The 21,265-nt window shown below is 35.0% G+C and overlaps 3 protein-coding genes across 4 annotated transcripts in view; 1 reads left to right on the top strand and 2 right to left on the bottom strand.

The window, feature by feature from the left end:
- Positions 1-2,610, top strand: part of LOC100631920 (long-chain fatty acid transport protein 4-like) — a 12,688-nt gene extending 10,078 nt beyond the window's left edge. The window contains exons 6-8 of one of the 2 annotated variants that reach the window (XM_020000938.1): positions 1-1,587; positions 2,156-2,244; positions 2,297-2,610. In XM_020000938.1, the coding sequence (XP_019856497.1) occupies positions 1-138 (138 nt within the window). In that variant the 3' untranslated portion in view covers positions 139-1,587; positions 2,156-2,244; positions 2,297-2,610. The remainder of the gene's footprint in view (positions 1,588-2,155; positions 2,245-2,296) is intronic. The other variant, XM_011407933.2, reaches the window with a different exon arrangement.
- Positions 2,611-8,446: 5,836 nt separating this feature from the next.
- Positions 8,447-15,409, bottom strand: LOC109585008 (uncharacterized). The gene is made up of 14 exons (XM_020000937.1): positions 15,353-15,409; positions 15,195-15,299; positions 15,041-15,139; positions 14,764-14,973; positions 14,105-14,203; positions 13,878-13,946; positions 12,171-13,821; positions 11,478-11,731; positions 11,045-11,435; positions 9,580-10,139; positions 9,393-9,533; positions 9,142-9,289; positions 9,000-9,029; positions 8,447-8,951 (listed from the first exon to the last, which is right to left on the bottom strand). The coding sequence occupies exons 1-14, from the start codon at positions 15,374-15,376 to the stop codon at positions 8,623-8,625; spliced, it is 4,110 nt and encodes a 1,369-aa protein (XP_019856496.1). The 5' UTR covers positions 15,377-15,409; the 3' UTR covers positions 8,447-8,622.
- Positions 15,410-15,588: 179 nt separating this feature from the next.
- On the bottom strand, positions 15,589-21,259 carry LOC100631668 (xanthine dehydrogenase/oxidase-like). Its single transcript, XM_020000941.1, has 23 exons — positions 21,152-21,259; positions 20,912-21,073; positions 20,712-20,792; positions 20,614-20,655; positions 20,470-20,565; positions 20,208-20,412; positions 19,239-19,318; positions 19,080-19,189; positions 18,826-18,930; positions 18,702-18,780; positions 18,540-18,654; positions 18,408-18,488; positions 17,829-17,950; positions 17,703-17,748; positions 17,600-17,658; positions 17,384-17,542; positions 17,208-17,336; positions 16,979-17,124; positions 16,815-16,937; positions 16,331-16,454; positions 16,174-16,270; positions 15,893-16,000; positions 15,589-15,845 (listed from the first exon to the last, which is right to left on the bottom strand). The coding sequence occupies exons 2-23, from the start codon at positions 21,014-21,016 to the stop codon at positions 15,778-15,780; spliced, it is 2,280 nt and encodes a 759-aa protein (XP_019856500.1). The 5' UTR covers positions 21,017-21,073; positions 21,152-21,259; the 3' UTR covers positions 15,589-15,777.
- Between the last annotated feature and the right edge of the window lie 6 nt (positions 21,260-21,265).

Here is a 21,265-nt window from a genome sequence, read left to right as displayed (position 1 = left end):
CGTTATCGTAAAGAAGGATACAATCCAATAGCAACTGGAGGTGATGCTGTATATGTACTGGATAAAGGAAAGTTGTCTTATGCACTTCTTGACGAGGGGCAGCACCAGAAAATAATGGATGGAACAGTTAAATTTTGAATTTGTGTGCTTGAGTAAATTAACATAGATTTTTTGCTGTTGTTTCCTTTTATTATTGGCTAGGATATGATTATTAGTCTAGTGCTAACGAGTGATAGACATCAAAGCATCTCTCTGATAGATCTATCCCGCCCACTTGACTTTAGCCTGTCTTCTGGAGTTTCAGTAGATATAGATCTATGTATGAGGAACAATACGAGCCAGTTGAACCTCCAGTGCCTCATTTTAGTAGCCATCCAGTGAGTTTGGGGGTTATTTCAACAAGATATGGAAGAAACTTGCCTCAAGTGATATTAGCCGCAAGTGAATCTGCTGTTGGAGCGGCGCAAGGTCTGCTAAAGGATGGGCAGGAGTTAGAAGTGTATTTTAAGAAGGAGACACCAATTATCACTATGATGATGGAAGGCAAAACATACACAGTGCCACTGAGTAGCACCTTCATGTTCAGTGTATTATATAATCCTAAGAATGAGGATTTGAGCATTGTTAGAAGAGGCCACCACTTTCCAACAGTTGCTGACCTCATGAAAGCTGATCCTCTGCCTACTGTGGTGTATGTTGGAAGAGATTGCGTTACCTCAAAAGGCAGAGAAGTGAAATCTATCCCAAAAGGCACAATCTTGATAATTCAAGAAATCATAAAAATGGAAGAAACTAAAATTCTCAGATGTTCAAAATTTGACGATCCCTCAAATGACATATACCTTGACAGAACCTCTGAAGGTCACTTTACTACAAGAGAGTCTCTCCTTATTTTTTCACTTCCAGAGCTCATTAAACACATTAAATGTCCATGTGATACCTCAATGTACAATTCCGATGGTAAAACACTATGCCCTATGTTTAAAGACAAATTTGCAACAATCTACGACAAGCGGTCAACAATGCACTCATTCATTGCTGGGCATTCTTCAACTATTACGATTGTTGAGTTGTATGCCATGCTTCCTGTAAAATTTCACATTTCCAGCAAAAGTGACAAAGAATTGTACCAAATCATGAAAAAAGCAAACATGCTATCTCAAACGCTCTCTCCAGATCAAGTAACTTCTGTCATATACCACGACTCCCCAACTGACGATAGTCTCCAAGAAGACTTGCTGTTACCACTAAACAATAGTGCATGGCTAAAAGAAATTAACTTTTCAAGAAGTAGAGTTTATGAACCATTGAACCTTCTGACAAAAGCAAGCCCAGTGAAGCCACATTTGTCACAAGTTCAACAGGAAAGTGCAGCACCTTCACATTCCCATTCGTCAAAAAATGTTATTCATTTGCTGCCTCACTGCATTTATAAGTCATCAAAACGACTAAAATTGCCTTTGCAAGATGCCACTACTGATCTCAAGGATATGGCACTTAGTGATGCTCGTGGTTCTGCTGATTTACCTGACTTCGCTCTTGAGGATAATGTATCCTATGGACTTGTAAAGAAGAATGATTTGACAGGTAACATAAATGTACATACAGACTACAATGTATGCTGCTTACAAATTTGTAGACAATGCTTCTGTTTACATAATTCTGTTTACATAAATACTCTTTTGGTTACTATAACAACTGTAGCAATGTTTATCTTTTGTGACTTAGCACTCCACTATAAAAAAATATATTCTTCATCACTGATGACGGCATACTGCAACAGTGGAATTAGAAGTGGGTGGCACTCAATAATGGTGATTCTATGATTGCAATGCATTGGGGGTTTAAATATTGGCCACATGTCATTGAACATACTCAAAGCAAAATGGCAGATTTCATTCTGGCAATTTTTGCCAATCATGATTAGAATAAAACTCTAGTAATTTTTCTGCTGTACAGTAGTTTCCAATAAGCAGAGAATACAAAATAGGGCTATGCATGCATTATGATGGACAATAAACAATAAGGGTTAAATTCAGAACAAACTTGATCAACAACACCGACTAATTAAGTAAAAGAACACATTTACACATACATGGATCAAATAAACATTCATTATTTATTTATTCGTGTTGATTGTTGTCTCATGATCTAGGATCAGCTAATGACATAAGGGAGTCAATGACAAAGGGACAACATTTTGAGACTAACAAGAAGTTGTTAGCAGACTATGATACTTACAAGGTACATAATGATTAGAATCTAGCTAACTGTATTTCAATTTGCACACTTGCAGTTGGGAGAGTTACTTGATCTGATGGGATTACAGCAATATTGTGTTTCATTTTCAAATGGATCAGTTGATGGAAAGAACCTGTTTGGATTAGATGATGCAATACTTCAGGATGAATTTGGCATATCTAACCGAATACATCGTATAAGGCTAATGAAAATAATCAGAGGGGACCAATGTGTCTCAGATATAATCAGGAATCCAAGTGTATAGATAATTACTTCAGTTCACTGGTGTACAATTATTTATGAGTGTGAATTTGTGATATACACATATGTACTTGCTGTGTTTTTCATAACATTTATTTGGTGATATAAGCGTGACAGGTAAACCACTATACAAGGTTGCATGCATGGTTGGTATGGTATAGATAAGCACTGTTGCGATTCATTGTTATCAATCATCAATGATTTTGAAGATTCTGTTTCATTTGCCTTACTTAAATTCCCTTGACGATGAAGACATTAGTAAAAAAACTCTTGACAAAACATGGAGCTATCAATCATAAGTTTGCTACTCTTTTGGATGATTCTTCTATGTTTAGATAACTCTATTGTACTTGGTTTGCTACCCTCATCAACACCATTAATTGCCTTCAATAACTACTTGTTCTTTCTTTTATTTCTTTTGCCGTTGGTGGGGATTGTCACTGATGTATGGATCGCAAGAAAAAAGTTGATTCTTGCTTGCTTCTATTTATCAATGATAACAGCAACACTTCTTGCCATCTACCAGATTGTTAAGTACTCATTGCCACATTATACTATGTCCACAGTTTACAGTTCAATCCTGACTGTAATTTTCTCTTTAGGTTTTACTGCTGTACGTGCTAACATTATTCTGTATTACATTGAAGTTCTTGTCATTAGAGGAGCTTCCTCAAGAGAATTAAGCTCAGTCATTTATAAGCATTTCCTCACAATCATTTCTCCGGTATTAGTTTACCACTTGTTCTACTGTGTCCTCACACGATACCACTTTGATAAGGCAATCATAGTTCAAGTAGCCATTATCTTTATTATTGATGGCGTTTTCATTGCATCACATATCATTTTGAGGAAGATATTTCAAGGACCAAGAGAAGTCAACAAACTAAATCCAGTCAAACTGGTAGTGAGAGTATTGTGTTATGCTAAAAAGCACAAGTATCCTGAGAGTCGCAGTGCTTTAACTTACTGGGAGGATAAGGCTCCCTCACGACTGGACTTAGGTAAAGAAAAATTTGGTGGACCATTCAAAGAGGAGGAGGTAGAAGATGTGAAAACAGCATTCAGAATAGCACCTTTATTAATATGTGTATTTGGCTATGCAACATCAATGGAAATATTTGACAATTCTAAGTACATAAAGGAAGAGGATTCATTATGCCTTTTTCAGTTTTATGTAATACGCTTTATAATATCAATCATATACATTGTTCTATACAAATTTCTACTTCATTGGAATTGTAACCATTTTCTATCCAGTATGCTTAAAAGGATTACAACTGGACTGGTACTACTATTTTTAAGCTGTGTCTCATTTGCTGCCATTGAAGCAGTTGCTTATTTGAAATCAAACGTCTACAATGAAACTGAATTCATCAATAATGAAACAGTAACTGCAGATAATGCATCAGTAATTCCAATTTTTAGCTCCTATTGGACTATACCTCCATATATTCTTTATGCTATTTCATACAGCTTAGTCTTCATTACATCCCTTGAATTTGTGATAGCACAATCTCCATATCACATGAGAGGTCTACTAGTTGGCCTATGGTATGTAAATGTTAGTTTGGGCTTGCTTGTTGGTGAAAATCTCAACTTTATTTACACAAAGTATTTGACTGATTCTAAACCGAATCCTCAGTTTTACCTGTACTTGACAAGGTCCATCATCTTAACCATTGTCATTATAGGATTTTCTTTTCTTGTAAAGCATTACAAATTACGCATCAAAAAGAAAGATATTAATGTATATTCAGTCATCAGTGAGGTCTATGGTAAATATTTAGAGCAGGAAGAAGAACACAAAAAACATATGTATGAACAATTGCAGTAACATCGAAAAATTCCTTCAATTTTTTATATTATTTGAGAATTTGTTTGTTAATTTAATCTTTATTGTTTGCTAAAAGTAACATGCTGAATACAAATTTAAATTTATAAAAATATTTAGACTTGACAAATAAAATATATAAAAAAGAATATCAGTAAATCCTGGCAGGAAAACAATATAATTATTATAAATAATAGAAACACAGCAAGGAACTCGGCAAGCACCATGCTACATTAAAATTAATTAATATTTAATACTTCAAATTCTTCTCTGAGATCATCATCGCTTCTTATGTCTTCCATATTTAGGTAGCTTGTTGTTATTCTATGGTCATGATAATGAAGAGTCTCCGTTAATTCATCTTTTTGTTTCTTTTGTTTCACTATGAACTCTTTCTCATTAACCTTTTTGCAACACTTTCTCATTGCCAACACAACAACTACAATTAAGGCAACAATCCCAGGAATGTAAACAAAGAACAGTTGCAATAGTCCAGTGAATGTCAGTACCCATTGCTGGGATTGTGAAGTCGTTTCAAAATGACGTGTGAATGAGAGTGTAGTGATAATACCAAGACAAAGGAAAAGTGCACCGTCAATCCTATTATGCAATGGAGTTTGATAGGGCTGTATCCACAAATGAAGAGAAAGTATTATCATCAGAATAACTTGAGCTACCGAAAGAGAAGCTAAGTGGATTCCAATAAGAGCAAACACTCCCACAATTATTGCACGATATAAAAAGTATAGTCCAGCAAAGAAACGATATTGGTCTTTGTAGCAACCTTGAAAGGCATCAAATACAGGCTTGAGTGTTTCAACTTTAGCAACAAAAAAACTGATCAATTTTTTCTCTTGTAATTTAGGTGGTATGATTTTAAAGAAAACAGGATACAGAATAAGGCAAAGTGGAGTGATTGTCACAACTGTCAAAATGCCAATTAGTGCAATGATTGCACATAAAATATGCCAGTCAGCAAAGTAAACTTGATTGCCCATTCTAAACACACGAGCTGAGTCAATCCCACCACCTTTCCCACGAAGAAAGCCAATATGAAGCACCTCAAAGCAAATCTGGGTTGTTTGAGAGTAGCAGAGAATTAGAAATGTCGTTAGAGCTTTTGTCAGTGTAGTAGGCTTGAATATTGGTCTCTTACAGCACATAAATTGAAGCTTATAAAAATAATTTGATTTCATGATGAATACAAGAACTATCACCAGAACAAGTGAAAACAGAAGTGAAAGAGCCTCCATTGCCATTATTGTCAAAAAATTGCTTTCTTTGAAGAGGCAGAAAGAAAAAGTGTTTTCATTAAAAAACTTTAATGAGAAAGGGCCATACAAAAGAACCGATATCAAATGAAGTACTTGTTCAAATTTGGTGGTATATGTTTCACCATTTGCAAAATAACCAATGATTTGTGCATAAAAGACAAAACCATTCAAGGCACCAGAACTTAAATTGACTCCAAAGAGCACTACAATAGTAAACAATAGGGACAAGGGCAGGATACTGGAAAGGATGTAGTAAAGAGCACCATAAGAGCAATCATCATTGCTACCGCACTTGTAGGTTGGGGAATTAAAGTACACGCAATGGTCCTTAATGCATTCTCCACAAAGTACACCCATTCTATTTTTATCACCACAAATTAATGTGCTTAGAACAGTAGCATTAGCCTCTGAAGGAAGCTTAGTACTTGATGTGTGACTATCATTACAGTAGCCTGGTGGACATGTAGCAGTGTACAGGTTATTTTCAAAAACTAAATCATCTTTATATCCAACCCATAATCCTGAGACAATGGATGCCTGAAATTCTTGATTGTCACACCTTGTTATACCATCATAATGCTCTCCAATGTAGTCTGCTGAACATAGGCAAGTGTCATTTCTGTTTATAAATCCTGGTGGGCATTCAGTCAGTTTAATGTCAAGGCCAACAGTGAGATTACGAAAATCAAGTGTACGTATTTCAAGGTGTCCTGTGTCATTTGATTGGCCTTTTATTTGGAACCTGTTATTTGCTGTATATATATTCTGTAGCTTAGGAATATTTCCGTTGTCATTGTTGTTGCTGCTAAGCACAGCAAAAAGAGGTTCAGTTGAATTGTGGTCAAATTCATCTTTTGTTGTAAAAGGTAGTATAAAATCTTTTCCAGGAACAACCAAAAATATGTCTCTCATTGTGCCATCATGAACAAATTCACTTGTTTCTGTGGCAATATTGGCAGATACTGAACCGTTATAATCAACAAAGGTAAAGTTTCCAATACATTCATCGGTGAGTAGTCTTTCAGGCTCAATATATGTCAGATACACGTTAGTACTTTGGCAAAGTTTGTTACAAGGGAGCAATGATGATATAAATAGAGTTTTATTAAAAGAATCGGTATTATTTCTGAAATAAAAACTAGTCTCAAATCTTTTTTTTGTCCTAAATCGCTCAACAAAACATGAGGAGCCAGTAAGTAATGACGTTTTAATGTCTGTTGAGAAGAAATATATTGCTCCACCTTTGACGGTTGCATAATTGTTTGTGAAATTTAGACTTACATTTGACTTAATGTATAAAGAGGCAAATCCATTGATTGACATTGCACCACCATAAGTGCCTGAATTATTTCTAAAAGTAATGCTAGCATTCTCTTCCACTAGAAATATGCAGTCAATAAAATACACTGCTGTTCCATTATTAGCTTCGAAAAGGATTGATTCCTCAAGCTGGGCAGATATAGCTTTGGAGTTCATGGCACCAGCACCAACTGAAGACACACTCACACCTGCTGAAGTACCAGACACACTAACGACAATAAAATTTTGTGTAAAGTTACAGTTAGTGAAACGAGGTATTGGAAAGAAACTGTTAGCCGGGACATCATTTATAACAGGCTCTAGGTATACAGCTGACCCATATGTAGCTCTGTTCAATGTCCACAGAGTATCATAAAAATGAACTCGATTGTTTGGATCAGTATTAGTGACTAGTGTTGAGAAAAAAGCATTTCCACCACCAAAATATGCTCTGTTGCTCATTATAATACTAGAGATTACAGTAATATTATTGTGCCTATTAAGATGGGGTCTAAATGAATAATAACCAAGATCTATTCCACCACCTCCTAGTCTTGCCATGTTGCCTTTTGAGGTAATATTCTTAATGGTAACATTATTATAAGTCGGTCTGCCAAAAAACTGCACAAAGAGTCCACCCCCATATAATCCTGCGTTACCTTCAAAAACACTATCCTCTATCACTGCTGTGTTGTTCTTTGATGTACCACGGACCCAGAATATCAACCCACCCCCACGAAAATTAGTAAACTGAATGCTATCAGGATCTGCTAGGACAGAATTATTAGCAATAATACAGTTGTTTATGTTGATAGTGTTATTAATGTTGTATGTATTGGAGTAAGGATCACAGTCTTGCCATTGCGGGCTACACTTACTAAGTTCAAAATAAATCCCACCGCCACCTAGAAGTAACTCTGATGTATCAACACTACCATTTATGACAGTGTTGTTAATAAACATGGAATGGTGTATGGTAATGAAACCATTACTATTAAGAACACAAAGACCAGTACCATAACTGTCGCTCACTTTGATGTAGCCAATGTCAATGTTTGTACAGTTTTCTAAATAGATAGCAGAAGAAAAAAAATATTCTAGCTTCCCCTTGTCTGTGACATTATGCAGAGCACCACAACTCTCGACAGTGATATGGCTTAGTGTTAAGTTTGTAACGTTGATCAAAGTAATGCCTGACCCAACAGAATGCTGATCACACACAATCCTTGTACTCTTAATGGATGTTACATTGATGTTAATAAGATTTTCTATGATTATCACCGACGAACTGATAACTTCCTCGCCCCTCAGAAGCATTATCGTGCTGTGATGGGCGATTTCTTGGGTTGCTTCAACAAGATTACTTACTAACCTGGAGCAGTTTGGCTTAGGACCAGGGGCAGAGTAATCATCGGAGTGCTCATCCCCAACACATATACAATCTGATAAAACCGTTTCTGAGTAAACCAAGAGCAAACCGGACAGAAAAAGGACAGTGCTTATACTTCTGATGACTGCCATTTCTCTGAAACTTGAAAAATTCCTTTATAAACTTTAATAACATATGTATAGACTATACAAACAAACACTTACTAAAAAAAGCAAAATAAACCAACATGCTAAAATGCTGGAGATTTAGATCTATTAACATTTGATGATATTGTTTCTGTGCTCAAAGATTATACAATACTGACATGCTATTACTATTAAAAAGTATTATAATTCCCTTTTCCCAAGATCTGGACAGGACAAAACAGCTTCATCTGTTTCAGAAAATTCAGCCTTATGTTCTCTAGCCATTTCTGCTGCCTTTTTGCATTTTTTAATCATTGCCAGTGCTCGTATAAACTGGCTCCACATTCTAGGACCACCTTCAAACCATTTGTGAATGAGGACTATTTTCTGGACATCAATATCCTTGTGCTCCATCTGTATTTTTTCACATCCAGGGAATGATATGCCCATAAACAGACACAGCTGAAGTATCTCATTGACCTCACTTAGGTGCAAGACAAGATTCGCTAACTGAGTAGGTGAAATAAGTTCTAATACAATTAATACAATCGTGAATTATAATACACTATTTTATGTACCTGTGTTGCCAAGCGGATCTTTAATGGCTTCTGTGTACAGAAAATACAATGTAGTTACACTGATAAACTTTCTTTGCATGCAAAAACAAATCAACAGTCCGACACAAATTTAATACTAAACATCCTTATTGTAAATTTGTACCTGGAATGATAATAAGGGCTTCTGGTCTTTTGGCTCCTTGCAAGTTTAGTGTTATAGGGTCAGGATCTGGTTTTGATTTTCCTTTCCAGGTAGCAAAGAATTGCATATTACTTATAACAATGCCATCAATGATGTCCTTTTTATAGCACTAGATAAAAAAAGAAAAATTCTATTATTTGTGACCCTTTAATAAATCTTTATTAATTTCCTTTTCTCATTTCGAGCTCTCCTTTTCAATCTCTCTGTCTTACTATTGCAGGTGGAAATCTTGCCATTACTTTCCATTGATTCGTACCGTTAGTGTTTATAACTAACTGAATCATTTCTGACTGGAACTCGACTATAACAGGAGGTGATATTAGCCAGTCAGTATAACCGGATTCACTTATAAGCTATCACAAAAATATAGTTTTATTAATTATGGGATTGTATACTTACTTTTTGTGATAACCCTTGTGGCCTTTCTTCATAAATGAGGAAGCTATATTCAAATTTATAACCAGACTGAGACGATTTGTGCAAGAGACTTCCAACTAATTTAGAATCAGAATCTCTGCTGGCTTGAATACAAAAACCACTGAAATGAAGAAGTGATATGTACCCATAAGAATCTTCACTTAAAAAGTAACCAGTAGCTAGCTTTCTAAAAATATATTTATTGCCTTCTCTAACTTGTTCAGCAGAAATAAAACGAATATGTGATACATTTTTTATATCATTAATATTATGCCATATCCCTAGAAGTATTGGTTTTTGAAAATCCTTGTTGCTGGTTATCCAGTAAATAGCACTAGACATTTTCCACTCTTGAGAATTTGGTAGCACATAAGGCCCTGACTTGCTTACATGAATCACAATTTCAGCCAGTACACCACGAGGAAGAGCATCATGAGGTATGTCTAGTTTTATTCCAAAGTCATCCCAATGCAATCGTTCGTGTTGACCACCAGCTACTAAAAGCTTATTAGATGCGAGAATCTCAACTCCAACTAATGATTCTAAGCAAATTAAATAAAAGCATATATCATATATAATGCATAGGTTGCTGCTCATGTGCTCATGTACATTACTCACTAACAAATATGATGAGAAAGTATGTAGATTTAGATTCATGTATTACAGTATTCGATAATTTAGATACAGCACTAAAAAATTATTAAGAGTACAATTTTTTGAGGACTCAAAAAATAAATCTATGAAAATCAATTTCATAAAATACAAAATGACCGTTTTGTGAAAATAAAATTTAAAAATAGATTTTTCAGGAAATTCAAGCAATATTCGGTGTCCAAGAAGTTTGACTTAGATAGGTTACATACAAGTGCATGTAATTAAGACTGATTTACAGCTCAAACTTTCAGGGAAACCCTAATTTTTTCATCTACATGTGTACAGTGCATGTATATATGATTATGTAAGAATATTTTCCTTGCTTTGTATGCTACAAAAATACAATTTTGATAAAAATTCTTATTACATTCTGTTCAAACTTCAGCCAATTGTAATCAATCATTCAATTACAATTATGACCACAGGTCTGGTGGTTTTCCTTTTGCCGAGCACTGCCCAGTTGAGGCATCAATGATTCATGCTGACATTAAACCTGACACCATCATGCTAAGGGACATGATTAGGCAGACCAGGAAATAATCAAACGATAAGAGTAAATGCCCTACTTATTGAGTAAGTATGGTAAAATCTCTATTTATAGCAAGTGCTAATTAAGTTTGTCTCTTATGCAGAAGGGAGGTTATTTTATGCAGTAAGTCTAAGGAATGCAATACTATAGATGCTTTTGTTAAACACATTGTCCATTACTGTGTAGGGAAGGCACATGCAGTGTATGCAATATTAAATAAGATACATAATGTATTAATATCATCCCATTATTTTATTTACGTACCTTTAAGATTATTACTGCCTTGATATGAGAAGCAGATGAGAATGGTAAAAATTAGTAAATGGAGCAATGCCAATTTATTAGAGGCCAGTAAACTTTGTGTTGGTGTTAGTACTGAGTTCCATAAATAGGCAGCTAATCTTGATTTAATACGTGCCAGCAATATTTTGGGAATGAGGTCAATTACATCTATTCTTCTCTTCTTAAGCATCTTTTCCTGCTCTGTTATTTTGTGTTTGAGATGAGCAATTTCTAAATCTTTTTTGGCAATATTTTCTTCTACATTTTTTAATTTTCCTGATTGCTTAGTGATACCAGGATCAGTTGTGGTGCAAATCACATTTTCTTGAGGTGTACGAAGTGATCTTGGAAATGCTCTTGGTGACACTATGCCCTATAAAATTGATATAATGTGTATTCACAACTTTTCAATTACCTTTGCAATGCTTGGATACCACATTTTATGCTGACTTTGCAATGGGATTTCTTTGTTGTACAAAGGACACTGGATAGCAGAGCAGATCAAAGAACTACAGGACCTTTGTAGCTGACTGAAATGAGGGATGGGCTTTGGCTCGGGACAATAGAAGCCGATTGAAAATGATTGAGTGCTCGATGCTATCTTTGTAAGAGTTTTTACAATGAACTGCGATACATGCATGTGTATAGCAGATGCCCCTTCAACATGTACCGTATAGCGTCAAATTTTCGTGGTTGAAAATTTTCGTGATTTTCGTGACTGAATGGACAATCACGAAAATATTTTTCACGAAATTTAATTTTGATATAAATGTGGGCGTGTCCCATCACGCCTTTTATTTGTTTCTCGGGCACAGGCTGCACAGCTAAGAGTCTCTCCTATAAAGGGAGCCCACCTTTCTTGGTATACGTGATAGCCACGGATACACGAAGGGAATTAATATCGAATAATGCTACCACTCATGTTTCTTCTTCTCCAAGTCCAGCTGGAAGGCTAGCTACTAGCGCGCGGCCACATGGATAGGAGTGGTTTTAATCATCACGAAATTTTATTTAAATCACGAAAATTTTTTAACGAAAATTTACTTGAAAGCAAAAATGTATGAAATCACGAAAATTTTCACCCACGAAAATTTGACGCTATACGGTATTTCCATGTGTGAAAACCGAGAGAGAAGACGTATGGCATCACCATACTCAGTAATAAAACAGACACTGTTACTGGAACGGCCAGGTGTTCTGAGCTTCCATTTTTGAGCAAGCTTAACGATAAGTGCATTGAATAATCTGCTTGGCACATAACAGCCTTCGAATTGTATGAGTAGAGGACTATTCTGAATTGTATGCACTTCTTCCTCTGTAGGCAAAATAATGTTTGTATCTGGTAATAAAATATTTGAGGAAAAGTAGATGTCACTGTTAAGTGGCAGTTCCATGAAAAGGTTGAGATGCATTAGCAAGCTAATGATGTGCCTTTCGGAAATTGGCAGAGTACACTCTTGAATTGTGGTACCATCCAATAAACTGGCAGGGACTTCTCCTGATAAACGAATTGCACCATTATTGCCTATTGAGCGAATAAACCTATTGAGCGAGAAGAAAAGAGCATCAGGATTGCAAATCACAAACTCATTCAAACCATCAACCTCTTCAAAGTACAAGAGAGTGCCAACATTTCGGTGAAGAAACTCAAGGACTTGTGGCAAGTCCCCTTTGCTTATATTACATTCTCTAGCAACTTTAATGGCTTCATCATAATGACATATCCCCGCTTCTGTCTTAGAATACTTCTGCTCAATTTTGTTTAAAAAACGTGCCACATCATAAGACATTTGCATGGGTTTGAAAGATTTGCTTAATATATCTTCAATAAATTTCACTACGTGCTTAAGCTCAGCATCGTCGCCATTCATGTTGTCAATGGGAAAGAACAAGTAACTGTTCTTTGGATCAGTTACGATGAAGTCATCGTTGACAAAATCAGCCTTCCCAAAATATTTTCTCAATTCTTTGTCTTTCTTTTTTAAAACTTTCTGCATGTTATCCCGCCCAATATGATCGATGTGTGTGGCAATGAGGATAGCCTTACAGCCATCTTCCCTTCCAATTTCATAGTAGCTTGACAAGGTTTGATGCAGGTACTGTATTGTGCTGTAATGCATTGTATATCCATCATCGCCTCTAACAACAATCTCTTTTGTCAGCTCACAAGATACATCAAAGAAAACAAAATATAAAGCTGGTCCACGGAGGATGAGAGGTAAGGCAGGAATAAGCTCAGGTTGACTACCTACATTAAATATGTGAAGAGATCGCGGGTCGTAACTGATTCGGTCTGGTAGTTGATAAAGATTTTCAGTGTCATCAAAATATTTGGATGCTGTTGATTTGAAGCTGTCTTGGGGGGTATAAGGGGGTGAGTTTGGTGGCTGACCATCATCATCGGAGCTATTTTCACTGCCTAATGATGCAATGCTAGATAGTCGGGCAAATGGAATAACAAAGCTCTTTTGCCTAGTCATCAATTTCTTTGCATGAGGCCTAGGGCTACCATTGGTCTTTGTGATATTAACTATTTCTCCTTTTACGCGATTTGTGAAGACAGTTTTTCCAGACATCGGAGGTCCAGATACAATGCACTTAATAGAACATTGTACCTCTATTGCTTCAGAAAAAATACTAACACTGTCTATTTTTGACTCAGAATGCCCTCTGATACTGTCAGTAACTACAGCATCATTATCTTCAATATCTTCATGATCATTGGAGGTGGTTTCAAAACTGCCAGGGGCATTTCTTACCTAAAAAGAAGAATGGAAATTAATATACAGGAAATCCATGCAGCCATCATTCTTACTTTGTCCATTAGTTGAACTGCATCCTTAAAATTTTTTGATCTGGCTAACTGCAATGGTGTCTGTCGATCCTATTAAAAAATTAAATTAATGCGTAATTTAAAAAACGACTGGCAGTTATGCAGCTAATTAAATTATGAATGAATTTCAGTCATAAACAGGAAACTCTATGTCAATAACACTTAAATTTGATCATGAATTTGCTCAATTATGGAAAAATGACACTCACCATATTCCTGATATAAATTGAAGCATTGTGCTTCAAAAGAAGGCGAACAAGCTCTATATTTCTTTTTGCAACAGCATAATGTAGAGCTGTCTTTCTTCCCTAAAAATTAACGAATTTTTTTAGCATAAGTCAATGCATGACATTTCACTAAAGATTTTCCCTATGGCTGACACATTTCAGTCTTCTACTAATGCTTTACATGGTGCTTTAAAAGGTAGATATCAAAATCTGCAAGTATTTTTAGAGAAATTTTGAAGGTAGAGCTGCATGGAGTTAATTAAAGTTGTAATTCTAATTAAAGCCTCAATAGAGTGTAATTAAAATTGCTATGCAATTAAGTTGTCCTAGTCAGTGTACTGACAACTGACTCATTATAATTGTAGTGAATTTACTACAGTAGCCACTTCACATTCCATGGGCATACGTACATGAACTTGCACATGTAGATGAAACAGCTGAATTGCCATTTTAAAATCAAGATAATTATATTTCTGACTTTTATTTCAATAGCATTTGTAAATCAAACTACATGTACTTCATCATGAGTCTACTTTAACAACTGAATGTGTACTTGTAATTGTAATTGAGGTTTTAAAATAACCCCATGTATGCTTGGAGAAAATTACCATAAACTGAATTTATTATTACGAGGGACTCACACTTGTTGTAGCATCAATAAGAGCAGTGCCTCCTCTCTTAAGCAATACTTCAGCAATTTCTACATTTAAACATCGTGTAGCAATATGAAGTGATGACTCATTGTAATAGGAGGTTCTTCCATTAGACACCCAATTACCATCACGAGTAAGGATCTCTGCTACTTCGTTGTGTCCTTTGTATGCTGCATAATCAAGAGCATTCCAGCCAAACTATTGAAAATATTAATAATAATTATTAATTAATTAATAGTATAAAAGGCCTGAATTCCACACATACAAAATCCCTTTGACCGGTAGAGGCTTTCTTGTCAAGGAGTGATATCACAACCTCTTTATGTCCTTTCTTGCTTGCAACAATAAGCGGGGATCGATAGTGCTGTAAGAACGAGCATTAGCTTTAAGTGATCGATGGGAGTCTTTAACGTACGTACCTTCCCTGGGTGCTTCCAGTCTACGTCAAAGTGATGTTGAGGTCTGGCACTATTGAGTATTTGATTGACTTTTTCAACATTACCTGTCCTACAATAACTGTAGAGCTTTTTTTAAAAATAAGAGAATGACAAGACCTTCATGACAAGTGGCAACTTACTTTCTCAGACTGTGCGTTACCCATTTCTTCCCAAGAGACAAGTCAAAACAATTTTAATGATATTCATATCCTGAGGGATCCCCCCCAAACACTTTTAAGTATTCTGATACCAATACCAGCAATTACCAAAAAATTATTGTCTGCTGCGGTAGTATCAGATGAAGAATTTGTAGCTTTAGACAAGAATAGTTTAATAGTGTTTGTACCTTTCAGTACAAACTGGCAAAGTAAAACTGTTTCACTACATGTGTGATTATCTACACAGCAATTTTAGAAATAAAAATCAAAGCAAGCAACCCTATGAAATAAATTCCATTTTTTGTACATACACAAATAAGGAGCCAGTCCACCACATACAGATATTGCTTACAAATATAATAAAAATAAAATTAATGTTCAAAAGACAGGTTCATACTACAGCGTAGCTAAAATACGAATTTTGATGAATCAACAAGACAGGCTTGCTGGGTTACTTCAACAGTAGCTGGAGCAGCTGCACAAAATGTAATACACTAGATCCAATTAATGAAAAGAACTTACACAAAGTAAATGGTTGGTCTTCACCAGCATCATGTCTAGCACTTTCAATAGCTCTCTTTACAGCATATAAAGCAGCACTACTCATGCACAATGGTGGCTCACCAACAGCTAATGAAAAATAACATAACTATAAATAATATAAAGTGAAGAATTCTTTTATGACACAAAGTCATGCATTAACATAGAGTATTGTATGCCATGCACATTAAAAGTTTAGCAGTGGAAAATTCCATTAAAATGTCTTAGGTAAATCAAATGCATGATACAATAACTGTATTAACCTTTAGAGCCAAGCACTCCAGTAGGATTTGGTGCATTCTTGAGTAGCTCAATTCTAAAATCAATTGGAATATCTTTAGTAGTAGGTGGCTTGTATTCCTAAAACAGAATGAACAGAAATGGTAACAATGACTTAACATTGTTCATACAACCACATACCCATGTGTTGTGTGTTAGTAAAGCTCCAGTATCAGTATCATAAATAACTTTCTCTGTTAAGAAATAACCTAGCCCCATGACAAAGGCACCTTCTACTTGTCCAATATCAATCTCAGGATTAATGCTGCAATAAAGAAAGAGATTAAGAATGACGAAATGATCAATACGCTTAAAATCAAGAGTGCATAATTATTTAGGGAGAGTGTCTAAGCAGGCAACTTTAAGACTTATATCTCCACTCCGAGGATCATGTAGTGTGAGAAACAAGCAGGAGCAGACAGGAATATGTTCTTCTAATGGTTGGTTATTTCTTTTTTGCAGCTTTCTGACTTGGAATAAATATAAGGATGCAAGAATGGCTACTTGGTGCTAAGCACTATGCTATGTAAACATATGCACTGTGGTATCACAGATTATAGGTGCATTAGACACTCTCCCTAAATAATTATCCACTCTTGTTGAAATGAATACATATTATACATACCTTTGTCCACAATCATACAAAATGTCAACTCTCAATATTTCAGTTTCTCCAGTTAATACATCAACTTCAACTTCAGCCACAGTCACTCCATACGAATTATAATAGTCAGAAACTCCATGCAAACTATTACAATTAGAATAATTAAAGTCGATCATGTTTCTTACTGATATTTCTCTGAAAGATCAACACCACTAGAAAAAGCTTTTTGTACAATTTGAAGCCAGCTTGGATCTGAGACTCCACTGGCTATCAGTTCCTCTTTCACTTTATCAAGTCTTGCCTTAAGTGATTTACAAGCATTTAAAGCACCCTAAAATGTGAGAAATAAATCTTGGCTCATATTGACATTTATGGCAAGTAAAAGAATAGAAAATTAAGTTAATTATCCATTACCAAGCAATTTAATTCACTGGTTGTGCTTCCTGCAGTTGGACCTCCATTAGGACTAGTGAATGAATTGGTAGGCAAAACATTAACTAAACTCAATGGAATACCAAGAGTACTAGCAGTGACTTGTGCAACCTTAAGATAAAAATAAGAATGATGGTAAAAATATTTAATCAATGTACCTTTGTGTTTATTCCTTGTCCTATTTCAACCCCACCATGTACAACAGACACAGATCCATCACCAGTATATATACTAACCATTACTGTGTAAGATCCACCCAAGTATATACCATATCTTAAGGGAACCATAGACATTCCCCTTTTCCTCCACCTGTTAGCCTAACATGTGATTTAGATACAATATGCATCTAATACAACACTTATTGTAAATCATACTTTATTATAGTCTGAGATTTGTTTGCTCCTATTTTCAACATCAGCAGAGGTGCTTATCTCTGTTATTAATTATTATAATAATTCTCAATTATCAACAACTTACGTTGCCAGAGCTCACCAATGTTACAATATGTCAAAGGCTCATTTGACTAAAATACAAAAATTGATAGAAGCTAAGTCCTCATTATCCTTTATTACTACAACTATGAGTAAAACAATAATAGCTCACAACATATGAGACGTCTCCTTTCTTGTACAAGTTTGCTTCTTTAACTTTTTCAACACTCATGCCAATAGTGCGAGCAACATTATCCATAATAGATCCAATGATGAATATAGCAGGAAGACGACCTAATACATCAATGGTGTCATTAAATATTTCAATACATACAGGGAAAATAATAACTTTTAATTAATTCAACCTATCTATTGTTAAATTTTGATCAGAATAAGCTCAAACTTTCTACACAACATAAAAACATACTTGTCATATTCACATAAAAATAAATAATTCACTCAGAGCCATTTTTGACTAACTAATTATAGCCCATGATATGGTCATTAATCATATTTAAGCCACTTTTTAAAATTCAGCAAAAAATTAGTTTTATTGAAAAACTGTCTTAATTGTAACCTTTTTTGACAAAATATACCCTCTACTGTAATGATATAAAGTGCTTTGCCAAATTTTGGATCTACTTTAAAATTCATAAAAACCTACTGCCAAGAAGCTCTGCACTATGCCAAAATTCATGCAAGCAAATTTTATTTAGAATCATTCATTTTCAATTTCATTAATGGAGGATACCTGGAGCTCTTGTAGAAACATTACTGGGAGTATTGGTCTTACATGAAGTTCCATTCAATAACCAGTTTTGACACTTGTATGCTATAAAGGTTGACATACAATTACCAGACAAATTTGACTAAATTGACTTACTGTTGTCAATACAGTGAAGTACAGAAGACAAGTAACTTTCATTATCTGTGCAACCAGAATTACTATAAACGTCAATTTTTATTCCATTTAATATTCCTTCCTTACTGCAACCAACCTATAATTATTAATACTAATAGAAGTCTATAGGTCTATTGCTCTTACAGTGTATTTTGCATAGTAAGGATATCTTTTCCCAATCATTTTCATGTTAGTTTCAAGGTCCATATGCAACCTCACTGGCCTATTAACAAACAGACACATTATGATCACTTTATTTTCTCTCTACCTTCTAGTGATACTAGCAGCTAGAGTGCAAGCAGCTGCTACAAGAGCAGAATGACTACTTTTAGCTCCATAAGCACCACCAACTCGTTTAATCATTACTGTAACTCTGAAAGAAAGATTTAAATGAAAAAATCATCAGAATATTTAATTTGTAGATAATTAATCATGAACATTTTTATTGGCAAAATCTTACTCATCACTCTTGTAAATAATACATGTACATGAATAATATTAATAGGTAAAATAAATTATTACTTGTTGTCTGGTATACCAAGCACACTAGCAACAGCAAGCTGTGCAAACCATGCCCACTGGCTTGAACTATACACTGTATAACCATCATCTTCTGGGATTACAAATGAGGTCTATTTGACACAGAAAAAAAGATGGTAATGATAGAGAAGTTTACATTACTTGAGTCTCCATTGTAAAATGATACTGTGTTTCACATGAAATGTCACCAGTAACAACATGATCCGACCCTTTGATAGCACCTGCAATAATGTAACTTAATGTACTCATATCATAAACACCAAAGTAAAGTCTTGGTAGAATGCACCAGACCTGGGGTCAACTACATTTGTAATGAGGTTAATGACTCAATTACAATTAATATTGTAATTAAGGTCAAAAGTTCACTGCTGACAATTATGTTATTACTTGATACAACCAGTAAAGAGTTTAACAGCAGTTACCATCTCCTAAACCAATAATTACTCTTTCATAGCAAGTCATGTTTTCGTTCACAAAAACACATCAAAATACATATACACTGCATTTTAATTAAAATTACTTCGACATGGCATAATTAAATGTGTAATTGCAATAAGACTTATTCATAAATATTGGAATTAATATGGTCAAGAGGGCACTGCCGTTGATTTGATGCGCGCAGCTGGATCATAGTACTGTGATTGTATAATTACATGTTTTCTTGTATAAACTAAGATAAGTAAGCTAAATTTTAGGTCAGTATAACAGTTTTAGATTGTAGTGACACATCAGGCTGGAAAAATATTTAACTTCTCATGGCAGTGCCTCTCAAATTGAATTTTTACTCAAATGCTTATAACACTTCAAATAGAATTTTAAAACAACTGCTATGGACATAGACAAATCCTTCTCATTTAAATCAGTTATTATGAAACTATAATTCATTGGTCTGTGTCTAGTTTACACAGCAACAGCAGCAGCGTTTTTATGTTGATCTCCATTGGCAAGTACAGGCAAGTTACTGCATTGCCCTCTTGACCATATATTCTAATTAATTATGAATAAGTCTTATTGATCCACCCCAGGTCTAGAATGAACATGCAGTTTACATGTAAATCAATATACATGTAGGCACACAAATGTAAACAACATACATGTACAAGTACATACCATCAGCATCTCCAACAGTTACATTAGGTTGCTCGTCATAGAAAGATTTGGCATCAATAGCATCTTGTATGGTGAGTATCTGTTTCCCTAGACTCTGGTAAGTAAGAGTTACAGCTTTGGCCATTTTCAGTGCATGTTCTTGAGTATCAGCCAGTGCTAGTCCAACTGCTTGACCAGCATAATCTGATACATCAGTAGCAAATACCTAAATGCACAAGTAATAATAATTATATCAATGAGTCAAAATTCATAATAAACTGACCAATTCAGGGTAACCACCTAAGGCATGCATGAAATCATTATTTCCATTCTTTGGAATGTCCTTAGCAGAAACAATTGCTACAGCTCCTTCCATTGACTAGAAAGTAAACATAATTCAGAGCTAATTACTTTTAAAAATATTTACCATTGCTGCTGTAGTGTCCATTGACAAAATTTTTGCATTGCCCTATGATAAAAGGTACATATGAATATGGTACATAAATACACAATATCACTGAATACTTGAGTAGTTAGTACAAATGCTGCAGCCAGTTCTTCAGGGCGATGTGGAATGTCGGTAGTATATTCTGCCTCACCTGAAGCCTAGATAAATGACAATAGCTATTTAATAATTTTTGTAAGTTAAGCAAATTTTGGCTCTGTTCTTCAAACTACATAATTTATTTTCCCTCTTAAAATATTTTCCTCAAAATCCCAATTACCTGTAAAGTAGCAGTCAGTTTAGGCAGAGGCTCATTAACAGGATACTTGCTGGGATCAGTACTGTATGACTGGGTACCTTGGGACACTGGACGCACATAAGGCATAGCTGCTGACTGGTAGAGTGGATTAACATTAGAAATACCAAGAGCTTGAAGATAAAACTATTAAAGTAATAAAAAACTAGAGGTAATTTAAGAAAGGAAAAAGCCAAGGGATATTAAATTACAAACCACACATACCTTATAAAACAAGCTAAGTGCAAGGCTCTTCCTATAACTAGGACTAGCTGATACAGGTGGGGCATTAGGTTTGATCTCATCAGACAGGCTCTGTATAGCTCCTTTCAATGTATT

Source organism: Amphimedon queenslandica, unplaced genomic scaffold, assembly GCF_000090795.2.
Source record: "Amphimedon queenslandica unplaced genomic scaffold, v1.1 AMPQUscaffold_13136, whole genome shotgun sequence".
Classification (NCBI taxonomy): Eukaryota; Metazoa; Porifera; class Demospongiae; order Haplosclerida; family Niphatidae; genus Amphimedon; species Amphimedon queenslandica.
This window is presented reverse-complemented; position numbering and strand designations above follow the sequence as displayed.

What these genes read in the sequence shown, in the direction of transcription:
- LOC109585008 (XM_020000937.1), bottom strand. Translation starts at nt 15,376, where the DNA reads ATGGGTAACGCACAGTCTGAGAAA. An exon ending in GTAACGCACAGTCTGAGAAA is followed by an intron (nt 15,300 to 15,352) that starts GTAAGTTGCCAC and finishes TTTTAAAAAAAG; the next exon opens with CTCTACAGTTATTGTAGGAC. An exon ending in ACTGGAAGCACCCAGGGAAG is followed by an intron (nt 15,140 to 15,194) that starts GTACGTACGTTA and finishes TCGTTCTTACAG; the next exon opens with CACTATCGATCCCCGCTTAT.
- LOC100631668 (XM_020000941.1), bottom strand. Translation starts at nt 21,016, where the DNA reads ATGCCTTATGTGCGTCCAGTGTCCCAAGGTACCCAGTCATACAGTACT. An exon ending in ATTTTACAATGGAGACTCAA is followed by an intron (nt 19,190 to 19,238) that starts GTAATGTAAACT and finishes TGTGTCAAATAG; the next exon opens with ACCTCATTTGTAATCCCAGA. An exon ending in CTTACTATGCAAAATACACT is followed by an intron (nt 18,655 to 18,701) that starts GTAAGAGCAATA and finishes TAATAATTATAG; the next exon opens with GTTGGTTGCAGTAAGGAAGG.